This window comes from Pezoporus wallicus, unplaced genomic scaffold (genome assembly GCF_028554395.1).
Source record: "Pezoporus wallicus isolate ANWC-B61680 ecotype Strahan unplaced genomic scaffold, APGP_CSIRO_Pwel_v1 contig_8143, whole genome shotgun sequence".
NCBI lineage: Eukaryota > Metazoa > Chordata > Aves > Psittaciformes > Psittacidae > Pezoporus > Pezoporus wallicus.
The window spans coordinates 488645-504740 of record NW_026636259.1 but is presented as its reverse complement, the minus strand read 5'-3'; the positions used below and the strand labels follow the sequence as shown (position 1 = coordinate 504740).

The 16096-nt window shown below is 45.9% G+C and overlaps 1 protein-coding gene across 1 annotated transcript in view; it reads right to left on the bottom strand.

The window, feature by feature from the left end:
- AATF (apoptosis antagonizing transcription factor) overlaps positions 1 to 15534 on the bottom strand; it is a 242475-nt gene extending 226941 nt beyond the window's left edge. Inside the window, exon 1 of the mRNA XM_057399508.1 lies at positions 15493 to 15534. Within this exon, the coding sequence (XP_057255491.1) occupies positions 15493 to 15519 (27 nt within the window). The 5' untranslated portion in view covers positions 15520 to 15534. The remainder of the gene's footprint in view (positions 1 to 15492) is intronic.
- Between the last annotated feature and the right edge of the window lie 562 nt (positions 15535 to 16096).

Here is a 16096-nt window from a genome sequence, read left to right as displayed (position 1 = left end):
GCTCCCAGTACATGGGTTAACCAGATGATCCTTTAATACACAAAGGACCCCCAAACAGCTTAACCTTAACCCATCCGTAAAGATTCCACCCAGCCTGCTAATGCTGTCCTGAGTCGTGTTCTCTATTATTACATCTGAAATCCGTTAAAATTTCACACAATTTCCTGCACAGCAGTGTATATAATAGTGCTGGGAGCCAATATGTTTCTATAATTGGGCCTGTAGTGGGGCAGAGTCCAAAGCAATTAATCCAGCCTCCTTCCTTGTTTGCGCCCATAGAAAGCTGACAGGGTAGAGAGTAATTGGAAGTGAGCGGCCTCTATCCCCTACTTTAAATTAATATTTTCCTGTTCTGATTTAATTTCACTTGGTAACAGTGACACAAAGACATGCCATGTCAAGCACTAAGTAATCTGCAGCAGCTGCCTTAGGAGGAAACTTTTATTCATCAGTAATATACTGACCTGTATATCACTCCCCATACAGTACACAATATTCCTGTCAGACAGACAGCTGCATTTAACTCCGTATAATCAGGGAGAAAGAAAAACCTATGTATACTGTATATATAGTCCTGTATATATGTGTGTTTGTCTGTCCACAGAAGATACAGACACAGATTTATTTAATCATGAAAAATTCAGCTTTCCAAAAGGGGGGGGGGGAATTCAATGGCAAATATAAACCTCATGCTAATGAGCAGAGGCAAGAAGCCATGCAAATGAAAAGGCAGAAGTAATGGCCAAAACACCCAGGCCATTAAATCAAATCACTGAGAAAATAATGGCTAAACTCTCTCTTACTTGTAACACTCAATTTATGTAGTCAATATGGCTCTGAATGAATGAGTGAAGGTACTAAGAGCACAAATCTAAATTCAATATACATATCTTAGGAAACTCCCCAGCGCACGCACACGCACGCTGACAGGCCACATAAAGCGGACGCTGCTGCTGCTGCACATGGTGTAGGAACAAGAGGAAAACTAGCTCCATTGGAGATGATTCCCTCTTTACATCAGGAAAAATATGTAAATAGACACAGATTATTGTACCAAATCCACAGCTGCCAAGGAAATCATCGGAGTCTGTGGCAACCTGGGACCAGTGAGGACTTGGGAGGAGAAGAATGGAGACCTTTCTCCCTCCATACAAGAGTTGCTGTTCCTTGAACTAAGCCTTGATCACTCTGAGCTGCAGGTACATGAGGTCTGTGACAGTTAAGCACATCTTCCAGTCTACTGGAAAACACTAAAGCTGTTTGCACTTCAACACGTGGTATGTTCATATTCAAAGGCTAAAAAGAGCACAACTATTTTTATACCCTGGTAAACTGCTCAGACATAGAAGAGAAGCAGGACCTCCCATCTGGAACAGCATTACCTGACGGTTTTTGTTCTTCCAAATAAATAGAGATGCTCAGTGTTACCTCCAGATTTCTCTTCAAACTTACTTAGCAGAATTTCCATGGCTATTTGAATATAACAGCTTCTTTCTATCCAGCACACATTTAAGCTGAAGGCCAGAGAAGAGAGTGGCATGCTGGACAACACCACCATGGCCACAGACAGTTCCCCTAACCAAAAACTTCCTGGCCCAAAGTGTACCAACACCCACAGGGAATGCTCAGCATGCTCAGTTCTATGTATACTCGGGAATGGAAAGGAGCCCCAGACAACCCATTTGTACAGTGAAGAACCCACATGCCTTCAAATACCCCAAACTGGAGGCCACAGAATACAGACTGATGCTTGATAAGCAGCCAGCAGCAGGGAGATCCCAATTCATCAATGATACAGGAGGAGCTGCACAAGGCTTACACAGCAAAGTGTAGTCTCAGGAGACTACTGAGGGACACGGCAGCTTAGCTCTCTGTGGATCAGCAGCTTATTTCCAGTTGCTTAAATTTTCTCCTCCTCTCTTGTTCTTGATTCTGCGGGATTTTCTTCCTACTCACCAGTATTACATTTTCATTTACAGTCAATATGCTTAGACCAGAGATGATCACCAGCACTGGTAAGCTGACAATAGAGCTGACACAGGAGCAGCCTCTGAAGTCACCTGCATTAGAGCACAGCTGAGCTGCCAGATGATGCTACAGCAGCAGTTGTACCCCCAGGAGACCCCATCTGCCTGCCCTCCGGGAGCCAAAGCCATCACTACCAGCCACCATGGTACATCCCCTTGCTTACAGGAGTGGCTCTTGCTCTTCCACATGACTGCACTTCCAGAAATCCTCAAAGCCCTCTGATCAGGCATCTTCCCAACAAACTGCATCACTTTCCAACAGCCCTGCACCAGCTGTGCTCACGAGGGGCAGGATCACCCCAGACGCCCCACAGGAGACCCAAGCAGAACAATCCCATGAAGTACCAAGCTGGTTAGTTAAAGGCAGGTTTTCCCTGTAAAGGAAGTGACAGCAGAATGAGCTGCAACAGCATTGGAAGACACAGAGCCAGCCCTGAACCCTCCTGGTCTGGCCTGGGAAGCTCAGCATGAGAATCCTTTTTATTTCAACAAACCCATGCAATGACACCACAGCAAAACATCTAACACACACCCTCTCCTCTTACTCAGCAGTTTGTCTCAAGGCTACACTGAAACAATCCCAGCCTTTATTTTTTATTTTCTCCTTAATTTTGTTAAATTCCACTGTCAAAAAAACAGTGGATAGGAAGTGAATAGATCACACCAATTCCACTCATTATTCCCATTGATTTTAAGTCTGGCCAGGGCTATTATGATCATGCTACAAATTGTCTATTTATAGAAGGGAAAGTTTAAAAAGCACTAGGTTATCCCTTCTTGCCCCCCAGTGATGGGCAGCTTCTAACCAGCTGGTGCCCTTCAGTGCCGAGGTGGCTGCAGTCAGTGGCAGAACAAATGATCCCTTTGTGCAGTTTTGCATTAATGTTTGTCAAGTGTCTTGGGCTTCTCTCACAATGTTGGCTATCAAGGAACAGGAGTAAAATTCCCTAGAGCAGAAGTGTGGTGTGTGTGTGTGTGTGTGTGTGTGAAGGGGGGGACTTATCCACTTAGGCTAAAACCCTCATCAATATGTTTGTCTCATGAGAGTCTGCATGCAAACAGGAGAATAAAGTGGGTGATAACCATGCAAAGGGTGGTTGCAGAGGGACAGGCAGGTGCAGGGAGCACTTCAGTTATGCTGTAGTGGCCCTAAACCATCTCTGCCTGGCAAAAAATGCCAGAGCCAGCATTAAAACCACCCTCCAAAGCTTTTGAGCATCAGCCTTGCAGCCAAGCACACCCGGCACACTTCGATTTTGATGTACAGTTTGAAACAAATCAATAGCAGTATAATAATACTCAGCACGCTGTGTAATTTTTATATCATTAGTTTTCATTTTCCGCTCCCCATGCATCAAAAAACTTACAACGGGCTCGTAAAGTTTATTTAGTATTCCATGAATTCCTAATCAGTTTCATTTCATAATGATTCAGAGCGGCCGTTGCCAGGGCCCCGGTGTCAAAAAATCGATAAAACCAACACACTTTTCCTGATGGCGGCTGCAAAAGGATCTATTGTAGGGGAATTATGATTTATGTCTGGGCTGCAGCACGAGCAGCAGCAAGCGACAGCCTGGCTCAAGAGCTGAGATGGTCGCCAATAATGATTTATATGCAATGCCTTTCCCCTCCTCCCCCAGCCCTTCTTGCCCCCTCCCATGCACCACCACCAGGCCCCATGTGTTGTTTCGCAGTGGCTTTGGCTCTTAGGTGCTGCAGACACCAGTCGTTAGGTCCACAGCTCACCATGGCTGATGCTGGCCCTGCATCCCCTGTTGCAGAAGGACATTGCACCACAGCACTGCCCCCCTAACGCCCTCCTTGTCCCCAGGCTCTCTGACAATCTATTCAGCTCCAGATGAGCATGGGGACGGTTCGATTTTCAGCTCCATGCAGAAGGTGCCTATTTATCTTGGGGCACCCATTCTGTCAAGCCTGGCTGGGGTGAGGAGAGTGGTATGGGAGTCCAGGAGCAAGCCTGTGCATGACTGGTCCTATGCAGACTTGTGCCAGAGGAGGGTAAAACAAAGACTGCACAGGGAGATGAGGACACACAGCACTGAGGGACTCCAAAAGTTGAAGACTTACAAAGAAAAACACAGTTCTGAAGACCAAGAACCCAAAATCTGAGGGATGCAGTTACCCTCTATCATGCGCACAGTGTCCTTAAGATACACATATTCTGGGTTAGGAGGTTGGAGGATGGTCATAACTGATAACGTGGAAGATGCTCACATACCATCAGGAAGCAGTCCTACGCAGAGACAGCAGTGGGATCTGCTTCATTTAACATATTAATCAGGTTGGTGGCTCTCCACATGGGAAAGGGAACAGGAAGAGCAGGTACAGTTCATTGTTCAAGTGCTGTTTACAGAAAGGATTAACAGCATCATTTAAACATCTAAATTAATTTCTTGAGATGCCTTTACTCCCCTTTTCTCATTTCAACAGAGAACTGTCAGCAGGCCGGCCCCATCAGGAGCTTCACTCTCCTCATGCTGCACTTTGACACTCCTTCAGCCTCAAAGCCACATCCACCCTTCCATCCTCATTTGATTGCCTGTATTAAGATGTACAGCAGCATCTGTGATTAACAACTTGCTCTCACCTTTTCTGAGCTCTGCAGAAGCTGCAAGAAGATGTGTTTTGAGTCACCACAAACCGAGCACCAGCAGCTCACAGCACATCCTGATTATGCCAGTTGATAAAAGGAAATTAGTCCTTTTCCCTATAGCAGAAACAGCCTGTTTTATTATGTGCCTTAGGCAAGGGAGGGAAGAAAAGAGGGAGAAATACTAAGACAATAATCCCCCTTTTACCTGAATTGCTGACTAGCAATAAGCAGGTTCATGTCCAGAGCACAGTTGCTCTTGCCCTGAGCTGCAGACAGTGCAATCATTCATACTCTGGAGCCTCCAGTCATCACATAAGAAAACACTCAACTTTGGGGCCTGGCTGGAAGGAAAGTGTGTAACCTTCTAGGAGGACAGTTCATGCAAAGCATCACCTCCCTTCCCTGCATCTGACAAGCTGGAATATTGCCTGGAAACTACAGCAAATATCCTGCCCAAAGCAGCTCTAGCTCCTGTCCAGTGGTTTTACAGCTTGGAGAAAAATGGGGATATTTCCTCCCCCCCTAGTTTTGCACACACAGAATTACCAGGCTCACTCCCTGCTCACATCCCTGGGCTGTATACCCTGCGTTCCTTGCAGTGGGAACACAAGTTATCCAGGTACAACCAGTCCCTAAACTTGGCTGCTTACCATTAACTTCTCAATACAAGTACTATTTCATCTCCCTCACGTTCAACAGGGATGCTAAAACATTTCATCCAAGTAACACCTAAGACTCTTACTACAGGCTCCACAACTGGCATATTTTCCCCATTTAATGCAGCAAAAGAACCAGGACATCACAGTGCTGTATTAATGTCAGCATGAATTTGCCTGTATCAATGCTAAAGTGGTATTCTGGGCACTCTGTACAGTTAAAACTTCTTGCCTGGTGCATCAGAGCAGAAGTCAGGGCTCAACCGGAGCTACAGTATTAATTTGACAGGCTGAAGGACACAGACACTAAGCCACACACTCAGCCCTGTGCTTCCTGAGAACATCTGTGAAAGTTAAAAATAAGCAGAGGCTTTAAACAGTGTGCAAGTATTAGAGAATGTGCCTTCAGCTTCATCATCCTCTATTTAAACAGATCATGTTCATAAGGTATTTCTCTTAAAATACAGGCCTGAAATACTATTTTTAAAAGCAAGCTGAGATTTATGCCTTGCTTACTCCTCCTCTACTTCTAGATCCGAGTTAAACATTCCATCCAGCTATCAATACATGCAGTTAGGTTGAAAATTCAGTATTCAGCACAAGCTCTTCAGCAAGTCTCTAGTAAACAAAGGGGAAGTTTAAGTTGGAATTATGCCACTTGGTTAATAACAAGCAGTTATTACGAGATGATTCAATAGCTTGGGTGAAATGAAGGTCCCACTGATAGTATTTTATCCATTTATTTACACGTTGTGTGCACACACACACACATTCACACTGTTTGCTGATTATCTCAGAGAAGCAAAGGTTGAGATCCAAGCTCCTCTTGGGCTCCCTGCTCCAGTATAAACATGGTGCTTGCAAATGAGGAGTACACCAGCAGGAAAGCATTCAGACACCCAAAGGTGCTGGTGCTATTCTTCAGGGAGGAATTCTAGGAAAAGCATTATGGATCACAGCATCCTCTTTAACAGGAACATGCAGGCAAATCATGACACAGTTTTAGTACCTAGTTTTTGAGAGCATTTGCTGCCAGGGTGAGGCTGAGTCTAACATAAGCAAATCGACCACCAGCTTCTAAAGTCTGAATACTCTTTTTGGAGACAACAGATTTATTTTGGTTTAGATCAGGCTGATGAATCACAGTGCTTTAGGGAAGCTTAAGTGACACTGGAGTTTTGTACAGCAGCTCAAAGCAAGAGCAAGTTTCACTAGGTTTTTTCTCCAGCTGGATTTTGACAACACAAATGAAGCCCAAAGCGAAGAGGAGATTGGGTTCAAAGTTTACAGGTGAGAAGTAGCAAGATGTAGCCTGTATTGAGTAAGGGGGAAAAGGTATTTCAGTGGAGAAAGATGCATGAAATAGTGCAAGGAGTGAGGATTAGACTCTTGCATTTCATGGCAAGAGCTGCTTTGCAGCTACATGCTCCTGTCCCATTCACAGTTGGCTCATGCTACCTCCAAGATGTTGAGTAGGAACTTGGTCAGGAAGGAGCAGGTCCCCAGGAGCGAATGGAGAAGGACTGGGCCGGCAGATAACACACCTGCATGTAAATACCTTCTGCAAAGGAAGGTATAGACCCACTTTTATCACCTTTGAATTTAGCCCAGGAATTACTGGACAGGGTCATTAAGACCTGCAATCTTATTTACAGGACATCTTTCAGCAAGACAAAAGACCTGCACGAACACATAATTACATTTTGCTTAGCATAAGTCAGACATTTCATACAGCTACACTAAAAGGAAATAGAGTTTTCTTCCCCTCAAAAAAGGAGGTGCTGCTCAAAACTGCACTTTTATTACAGAGGGGGGGAAAGGAGCTCAAATACTGAGATTTAAGGGAAAAAAATAATCATGGGTTTATGTTCCCAGGCTCCTGTGAATATTTTCAGCATATTTCACCATATCATTGCACGGTGGGCTCTGTTCCTGCTGCCAGAATGGATGTTCCATCATTTCTATAGTGGGGCTGTGTGACATTCATTAAGTGCAGCTACAAAGGGAGAGGGTTAACCAGCGCGGCCTCTTTTCCCTGATTCAGTCATACATCAGCGGGCGCTCCAGGTTAAATGCCCAGAATCCCGCAGCAGATGGATAGGGAGAAGGAGAGCGGCAGATACTTCACCCCACACTACTTAACCCAGGGAAATGAGTCTCGGAGTCGGTGTCATGGTAAAATATGGAAGCTCACTTGGATAATGTGCAGTTGAAGATTTTTTTTCCCAAGCCTTTACAAGTGACTGCACGTTGAGACACCCCCTCTGCAAACTCACCCCGGCAGGAGCAGCTATTTGTGTGTGTGATTCATCTATATTGGCTATCAAATACGAATTTTAACCTATAGTGCAATCACTGATACAAGCCCGCAACGTTTCTTTGCCTCTAATATCACCCCATGAGAAATCGTGCACTGGGAAGTTTAGTTTCCTTACCCAAAAGCCCTTATGAAATAGTGGACATTTAGTGCTTGAATACTCGGGGCCTCCCAGTGCCAAGTGCTGCTCACAGTGTGGTTCCTGCCCTGTCCCCCCAAGGAGCTGCACATCTCACCTGAGATTCCTCTGCACCTCCAAACTGCTGCACTTTCAGGTGGTTTTATTTCATGTTTTACTAATTCTCAGTCATTTGACAGCTAAAGGTAGTGCACATTTTTGACTGAGCAGTGTTCCAGTATTCTGGATTATCCCGGCTCCACAACTGTGTTTTTAAGCAGTTCTGCAAGAATCCAATGCCAGCACCTTTTGGGAAATGTACTAGTTGTCCTATCACCAGACTGCTGTCTCTGTGGCATTTTTGCAATGCAGTCACAAGGCAGGAAGACACAAAGATGATACTCCTACTGTTCACAGTACTAAAAAGACATCCATTGTACTATGCTCACCTGATATTAAGCATATACACCCAACAGCAAATAAGCTGCTCACAAGACTATCAGGAAGTGAATATATACTTGAAGAGAGCCTTATTTGAGAGATTACAGAATCATAGAATAGTTAGGGTTGGAAAGGACCTTAAAATCATCTAGTTCCAACTTCCCTGCCATGGGCAGGGACACCTCCCACTAAACCATGCCACCCAAGGCTCTGTCCAACCTGGCCTTGAACACTGCCAGGGATGGAGCATTCACAACCTGTGTCATGCAGCTTAATGACAGCAAAAGAACCAATACAGTCTAGTCTGTACATCAGACCTGCACACACTGGCCCTTTCTCAGATTTATTCATGGCTTCATAAAGCTAAGTTTAAAGTTTTACTATCTTAGTTTACTTAGAGAAAGGAAAAAGGTGAGGGTGAAGACGCATTGCTCCAAGAACAAAGCACTCGGTACTGTCTGCTCCTGTTGATTCTATCCCCTAATAAAAAGTATTAAAAATCACTATTTAACCAGTGCAAATGAAGACACAGATAACACACACACGTGTTTGGTACATGAGTGTAGATGCACATACAACCATAAGGCTATGCCAGTAATTCACATTCTGACGTGGAGAAATAACTATCGAGTTGTAACCACAGCCTTTCCTTTCCCTTCATAATCACCAGGGAAACTCCAGAGCCCTGCAACATCTATTGTGGGTTTTAATATCTCAGAAATAATTGCTAATCAAAGCTTCACGCGGTGGGGCCAGTAGGAAGCGGCTCCATGGCCTCAACACAAAACATTTGTGTGAGCTGAAGGAGTGGGAAGATGCAGGGACACCTCATTTCCACCTTGCGATCCAGCTCCATCTGATGAAAAAGATTGCCCAGCAGTCAAAAATCAAAGCGGCGGTGTCGTGGGGAGCGCCGGTGTGGTGACAGGCCCGGGCATGCCGGGGAGCAGGCATGCAGCAAGTGAAAATTTGGTCTCCACTAGGTGTGGAAAGTCAATGTTAGTTGTTTTTAAAGTTATTTTAGCAAACATGGAGGGGTTTTGTTCTCTTATCGAGCCTGATTGAATACACGGGGGTTCTACTGTCTTATTAACCTTACCAAGTCTTTGCCATTCGATTGTGGTTTTAAGACATTAGGAGTGTTCATTAGTGCCAAGAAATGCAGTGGGGTTGTGGGGTTTGCTGGATCTGGGGCAGTTACAGCACTTCATGACTTGTTCCCTTCTGCCAGATGAAAGAGAAACATACACAGAAAGAGTTTAGAGCACTAGATGTTCAGCATCTAAAAGAATGTTTAAAGCTGAGTAATGCAATACACACATAATTAACAGCTTCTTGCTAATTAGGGAACTCCTTGCTAATGAGGCAGCAATAAGCTGAGCAGCAGGCAGAACACAAAGACAGGGTCTTCCCAGGCAGGTTGTTACTTCTGTCAAAACAAGCACTACCACTTTTCCTTCCCAACCAGCTTCCATTCCCCCCACACACACACAGACACAGTTCAGGAAGTGCTGAACACGACATTAGCAAAGGAAGGCTGTTGTGTTCCCTGTGTCTTTCTTCACGGCATCCCTGAAACACTGGGCAGTGCCACTTCCCATCCCCAGGGTAACTCCCAACTCCAAATAAGCTTTCCAGACCATCAGAGCTTGCTGGCATCCCCAGTCTCGCTGGCATCCCCAGTCTCACTGGCACCAAACAGCAACCACATTTATAACACCATTCAGACACAAACACCTTTGTGATCCAGCCCTTTGCTCTTCCCAAGGGCATCTTCCAGACAGGTTTTCTGCCAAGGGGAAGATTTAAGCCATATTTTTAAGTACTATCTGGAAAGGGCACAACAGTACAAGACTGACAAACCAGCATCATAGGAAAGGTGACACATTTGGAGAAGGAAAGTTCAAGCACAGACAGACCACATATGGCATTCCTGTGTTGGGATTCAGTCTTAGAAGCTGCTTCCTTGCTCCTGATTCGTTTTCCCAGTGCACAGACAGGGGCATGGAGCCTCTCACAGAGGCAAGCAAGCAGCCCAGAAACCCTCTCCCACTTCCAGTCCATCCCTAGTGATTATTACTAGTTACTTATACCCCAACAACACAGAAGCTTGATAGAAGAAGCACTCCAGGGGATAAAACCACCACCACACACGTGTATGTCTCTCCCCCAAGCTGGGAATGCCAATATAAAGACTAGGAGACTCCCAAGATCAAGCTTCCCAAGCCACTTGTCCAAGTGCCTCCCCACCTTCAAGAAGGGTTTCTTCACTTCTCCTAAGTGTCCCTACCATAGCAGTTTTCACCTTCCCACTGCCCAGCTGCTGTCATGTTTGCCTGAACCATTAATACATGGAGCAGGAACTGCAGCTGTGCTGCTTAGAGGAGCAGTTTCAGAGGACAAGAACAATCCTCATCTGTGCTTAAAAGCATCTTGGACCCACAAGAGCTGATTTCAAGTCAATATTCAGTCTCTTGGAAATAACTGTGTGGAATAAAGAGACTTCTTGATGGTGACAGTTGATTATTTCCTAATGAAGCAGATTTGGAAAATTCAGATAAATTTTACTTAAGTCTGTTCTTTAAAATAAAGAAACAAAATAGATACCCAAGGCTGAATAGTAAGGGTTGCAAAGGAAAAGCAGCCAAAGGCAACCACTCAAGCTCCAAGCAAGCAAGGCTCCTTGCTGCCACTGACAGCTGCAGTTTTAACAGGCTTTGTAGCATTTAACTCTCGTTATGTATTTATTTGTGCCAAGGCTGTAAATCTTCCATTGCTATTTAAGCTGGAGATAATGCCAGGACTGAAATGAGCTTGAAAGTAACGTGCTTTAAGATAGCAAAGCTGGCATGGCTGTGTGAAAGGTGCTGCTCACAGTAAAATTCAGTGAGCAAAGGCTGGAGCTGGATCATTTGTGCCTTCTCCTGCCAATACCATGTTTGTGTCAAGGTAACTTATCTCCATGGAGTACCCAATACCAAATCAATAGGATCAGCTTTCAGTGGTGTTGAACTTTGCACTGTGGAAAGACCATGGCTCAAATGGAACTTTAATTCTTTGCATTATAACAGCACCCCAAGGCCATGTCACACAAGGACTTTTCCATCAAGGAAGAGGAAACCACAACAGCAGCTGGCCAAAGATATCAACATTAGGCATTTGCACAAGGGTATAGAAGTGTTCTGGGCTTTATCCTTGCCAGAGTAACCAAAACCCAACTGTCTCTCAGATAAAGGCAAGGCTGCGCTTTCTTTTCCAGGGGTCCTTTACAAGTAACAGCTGGTTTCTATAAAGAATAAAGATAAACCCTTAAACTCCATTTATACCATCCTTAAAAAGAGAAAAGGGAGGGAAGGAAAGGTTAGGGGATTAAAGCTTGCAGATGCTTTGCACAGCCTGGCTAAAGCTCTGGAAAGACCATCTCAACCTTTGATCCCTGTGTGGAAGGAAGCAGTTATTTGAGCGGGCTCTTATGGGACACATGCTGGGGACATCTGTGCCAGCAGACCCTCATCAAGGCAGACCCGGAGCGCTGGACCAATTTGTGTTCCAGGATTCAGACAAGAATATGAAATTCCTGATGGGATAACTAGCTACCTGTAGGGGCATGGATGAGTTTCCTGGATGGATTGTGAATGAGTGACAGTTTAATCCAGGTTTTTTTCCACGTCTGGTTTTTTTCTGCTTTAAATCTAGGAGTCTTTTAAAGAGACAGATGTGCAGAGCATTACCCAGAAGTTTGCTACCTTCAGAAGGAAAATTACTACTTTGTCCTCCCTAGATCCAGCTCCATCTCCCCCCACTCCAAATGTGAAGTAACAAGAGTCAACTTCTCAAAATCCCAGATCAGAAGGTACAGGAAGGCATTAGGGCCTTAGCAAGGCACTCAGCCTTTTCCAGTGGCACAAACGAGCAGCAAAACCAAAGTAAATTGACCAACGAACTAATCCACACACCAACCCAGCTGGTTTCATGCGTGGCTCACCTTGACTAGTGCAAACCACCTCACCTAAACAAATAACTTCCCCTGCCCCTGGCCCAGATGTGGGCACACAGGACCAGAATCCCCATCAGGAGCAGAGCCTGTGCTTCAGTCTCTAGGACAGAATGGTTTAATACAGAATTTATTAGACAGTGAACCTCCATGAACAAAACATATGATACCTTTGCGCACACCAGTGCTCCAACACAAGGCGAGAAACAGGAAAGCAGAAAATGAGGATTAAAAAGACCCCCAAAAAGTAAAAAAGCTCCACAGATGACCACAACACATCCTTGGTTTTGTAAGTCTGTCCCTTATTCTCCAATTTACCCCCACATCAAAAACCTGGAACAGGGAAGTCCAGCTGTTTCAACAGCATAGACTAACATGGGTCTTTGGCACGAGGATAAATTGCGCCCTGAATTAACAACAGCAATAGTAACTGGAGTCTTTGAGAGGCACTGTCAATATTTGCTCCACTTGTCATTGACAGAAAGCACAAATCCTGTGCCTGGGTGTCAGTGCATGTCAAACACCCCCATCTGAAGCAGCCTGCTCAGGGTGCTAATGAGATGAGCACCCAGGAGAGACCTGCCCAGGCTGTAACCTGATGGGTGGGTGAGGAGAAGGGAGAGAAGGGGAAGAAAATCCCACTGCTATCATGTAAAACGGCATGACTAAAGTGACACCAGGTAGTAGACAGCATCCATTCTGTGTTATAAGTAAATGCTTCATAAGGACAGGTATTCTCCTGAGAGCATCTCTCTGATACGAGACACATTTAGCATCTTGCCATGAACAGACTTACAGGAACCTTCATAAATTAACCTAAAGCCTTGCAGATAATTTTTTACTTCCCACACACATACACTGGCATTGACAAGGAGTTCCCAGGATCTGTGGTCCTAAAACCAGTCTTAAAACACTAATGGTATTATCTACCATTATCACCAGAGTATGCCACTGCATTTTGGAAGTCCTTTCCTGGTTGGACACTGGGCACAGCCAGCACTATTCCCTTGGCATGATAGTGAATGTCTCCCCTTATCCCCCTTTAGCGGGAAGTAACTCCTGGAAACTCTTCCAGCAGGACATAATGCAGCAGAAGTGTGACTGAAGGTTGCCAAGCTCATGAACAGGCAGCAGCCTACTTCTCTTGCAGGGAAATTACTTCTCCGATTTACTAAATTCAGACAGCAAATTGAAGGAGCCATGTCCAGGGTAAAGTCCAGCCAGGGTCACCATTTCAACTGCTCTTCTCAACACACATCTTTATGGCGAGGAAGAAAGAACCAGGCGACTCACCATCCTGCCACCCAGATGATGATGTGAAAGGAGAACAAGAAGCAGCTTAAACATCTCTTACTCTCCAGGCTGGCAGAGATTTGCTGTGCACATTGGTGAGGTATCATAGAATCGTTAGGGTTGGAAAGGACCTTAAGATCATCTAGTTCCAACCTCCCTGCCGTGGGCAGGGACACCTTACGCTAAATCATATCATGATGAAGATGCAGCACTAGGTGTCTGCATCTTCACATACATTCTTGCTCCACTGTCCCTTGGTTTCTCTCCCATCTACAAATTCACATCTGTGTCATTTCATTACTTTCAAGGCAGGCTGGTTTCAGAGAGCCATCAGGTTTCTTTGGTCAGTGTTTAATATAACCTGGAGCAATTCTGGAAACACATGCAGCCTCAGGACAGCTGGCTCTGGAGCCCCAGTGGGGACTGAGCTCCAGCTGTGCAGGAGGAAAGGCTGTGCCAGCCAGCTCCAGATGTGCAAGCAGGTCTGTGATGCAGCCAAGTGACTACAGCCCACCCAGCCTATCTGAGCTGGCCTGGGTACCAGGGATGGTCAGAGGCATTCCCACCTTCAGCATCACACCAACACCCAGATCAAAGCCTGCTCCTCTGCTGTTACTGTGTTTAACACACCACACTGCCAGAGGAAGCTGTCTCAGCCACACAAGGCATCTGCCGTCTGGGGACCATCCATCCACAGAAACACCACTTGAACCTCAGCTGAGAGGTCCCATTTCATTAGAGCAATCCAGCTGCACCCAATTCAAACAGCAATGAGCTTGCTGTCTGCTTGCCTACATTACATCTTCCTGAATCCTTCTGCTCCACTCTGTATCAAGGAAGGGGAGGGATCATTTCTTTCCTCCAGAGCTAATTCCCATACACTGCAATGAGAGAAATGCAATGTTCTGAGCAATAAAAGCTGGAAAGTGGAATTATTTTCTGTCCCATTCAGATGGAAATGAAGCCAAGCTTCAATCCTGCCACCCACCTGGAGCCATGGTATGATCCTATAGATCTTTGGATCAATACTGCATCATAGCTACAAAACTAGAAAGGGGAACAGAAGAGGCACAAAAATCAAGGAGAATAAATTCTAACTAGATTAGTTCTGTGAGGGTTCCCCCCTCAATGACACTGTTTGGAAGGAGGTCCAGCAGGCAGCTGGGGCCAGAGGAGTGCAGAAAGAACACTGCTTCCTTTACAGACAGCTGTTTATTCTGAAGGCCATTATCCCTCACCCCAAATAAACGCACAAGAGTACGTTGTTTTCTGTTTGACTGTGTGCGGAGAACAAGAGTGCTACACCCTGTATTATTCCTCAACGATTCACTGAAGGGCAGCATCTCCAGGGGAGGAGTGGCTTGAACTGCCCCCCCCCCCCCCCCCGGTTCCTCTCCATCCAGGCGTTCTGTTACAGGCAACCAGATGAGTTTCTGCCCACACAGCACAGTAAAGAGATGAAAAACGACAGGGTTTTGTGTTTGTTTGCCTGTAATTTAGGGCTGCTTTACATGCCAGCATGCAGCCGAGCACAACGTGGGCAGGGAGAACGGCTGCTCAGGGCTGTTTTCCCAACTGCCTGATTCCCTGGCTCTCCAGGGACACTGGTGTCCAAGGGGCAGTTATTTCATGGACTCCAGCACACAGGCTCAGAGAAGCGCTGCTCAGAAATCACCTGAGCGAGAAAGGGGAACAGAATTGTGTTCCATGTATTTACTTCGAGCTCTCAGGGATTTCCCACCTGGGAAGTTCACCTCATTCCTTTTCTCCAGAGAAGCCACTGATCCTGACACAGAGACCACTCCACTGCAGAGGGCTCCCAGCCCCACACCTCCGGGCATATCCCCAGAGGCCAGAGAAGGAGAAACAACACATCAGAGCTTTACAAGCCCTTCAGTAGCTGCTTCCTACCAAGCAGAAGCACAAGAAGCCAAACACAAGCACCCAGCAAGCCTGCTACACGTGCAAGGCACACCACACTGCAACAGCAACATCCCCAGCCACCCCAGAGAAGAAAGCTGTAATGCCTTACCTTCCCCAACAGATGAATCACACGCATAGGTCTCACACCAAAGCCTTGGAGCCATAGGAGCAGCTCCACGTGTGCTTTCCAATGATGCATCAAGCGGGTTATGCCCCACTATCCTGCAGCAGCCTGGCACAGGCACCACTCACCCTACTAGAAAAGGAGCAGCCCCTCCAGCTCCTCTTTTCTTTTCTCAGGGTCTTGCTAAGCACCCACAGCTGCAGATGCCCTGATGGGAAGTGGAGGCAGGTTTGCAGGTGGGAGCAGCCTGCCTGGCCTCCCCCTGCCCTGCTCAGCCACCAGCCTCTCCTTAATGACCCCTCGTCAGTGTTTGGGCTGATGCATCAAAGGAGAACTTGCTACTGGCCCCCAAACAGTGTCTCCTAGCTCACAGTGATGGTACTTACCACTTTCCAAATCACTTATGCCCTTTAGTTTCAGTATTTCCTGACTTACTTCATGACTGTGAATGCCCAACAGTGTAACTCTGAGCTCAAATCCTGCACTACTGTACACAGAACAGACACAGCTCATTCCACCTTTAACCATCCCTGATGCCAGTGAGAGCCATGCAGGCTTAAACAGGGCACAGAAGTTCATTCCTTGGATT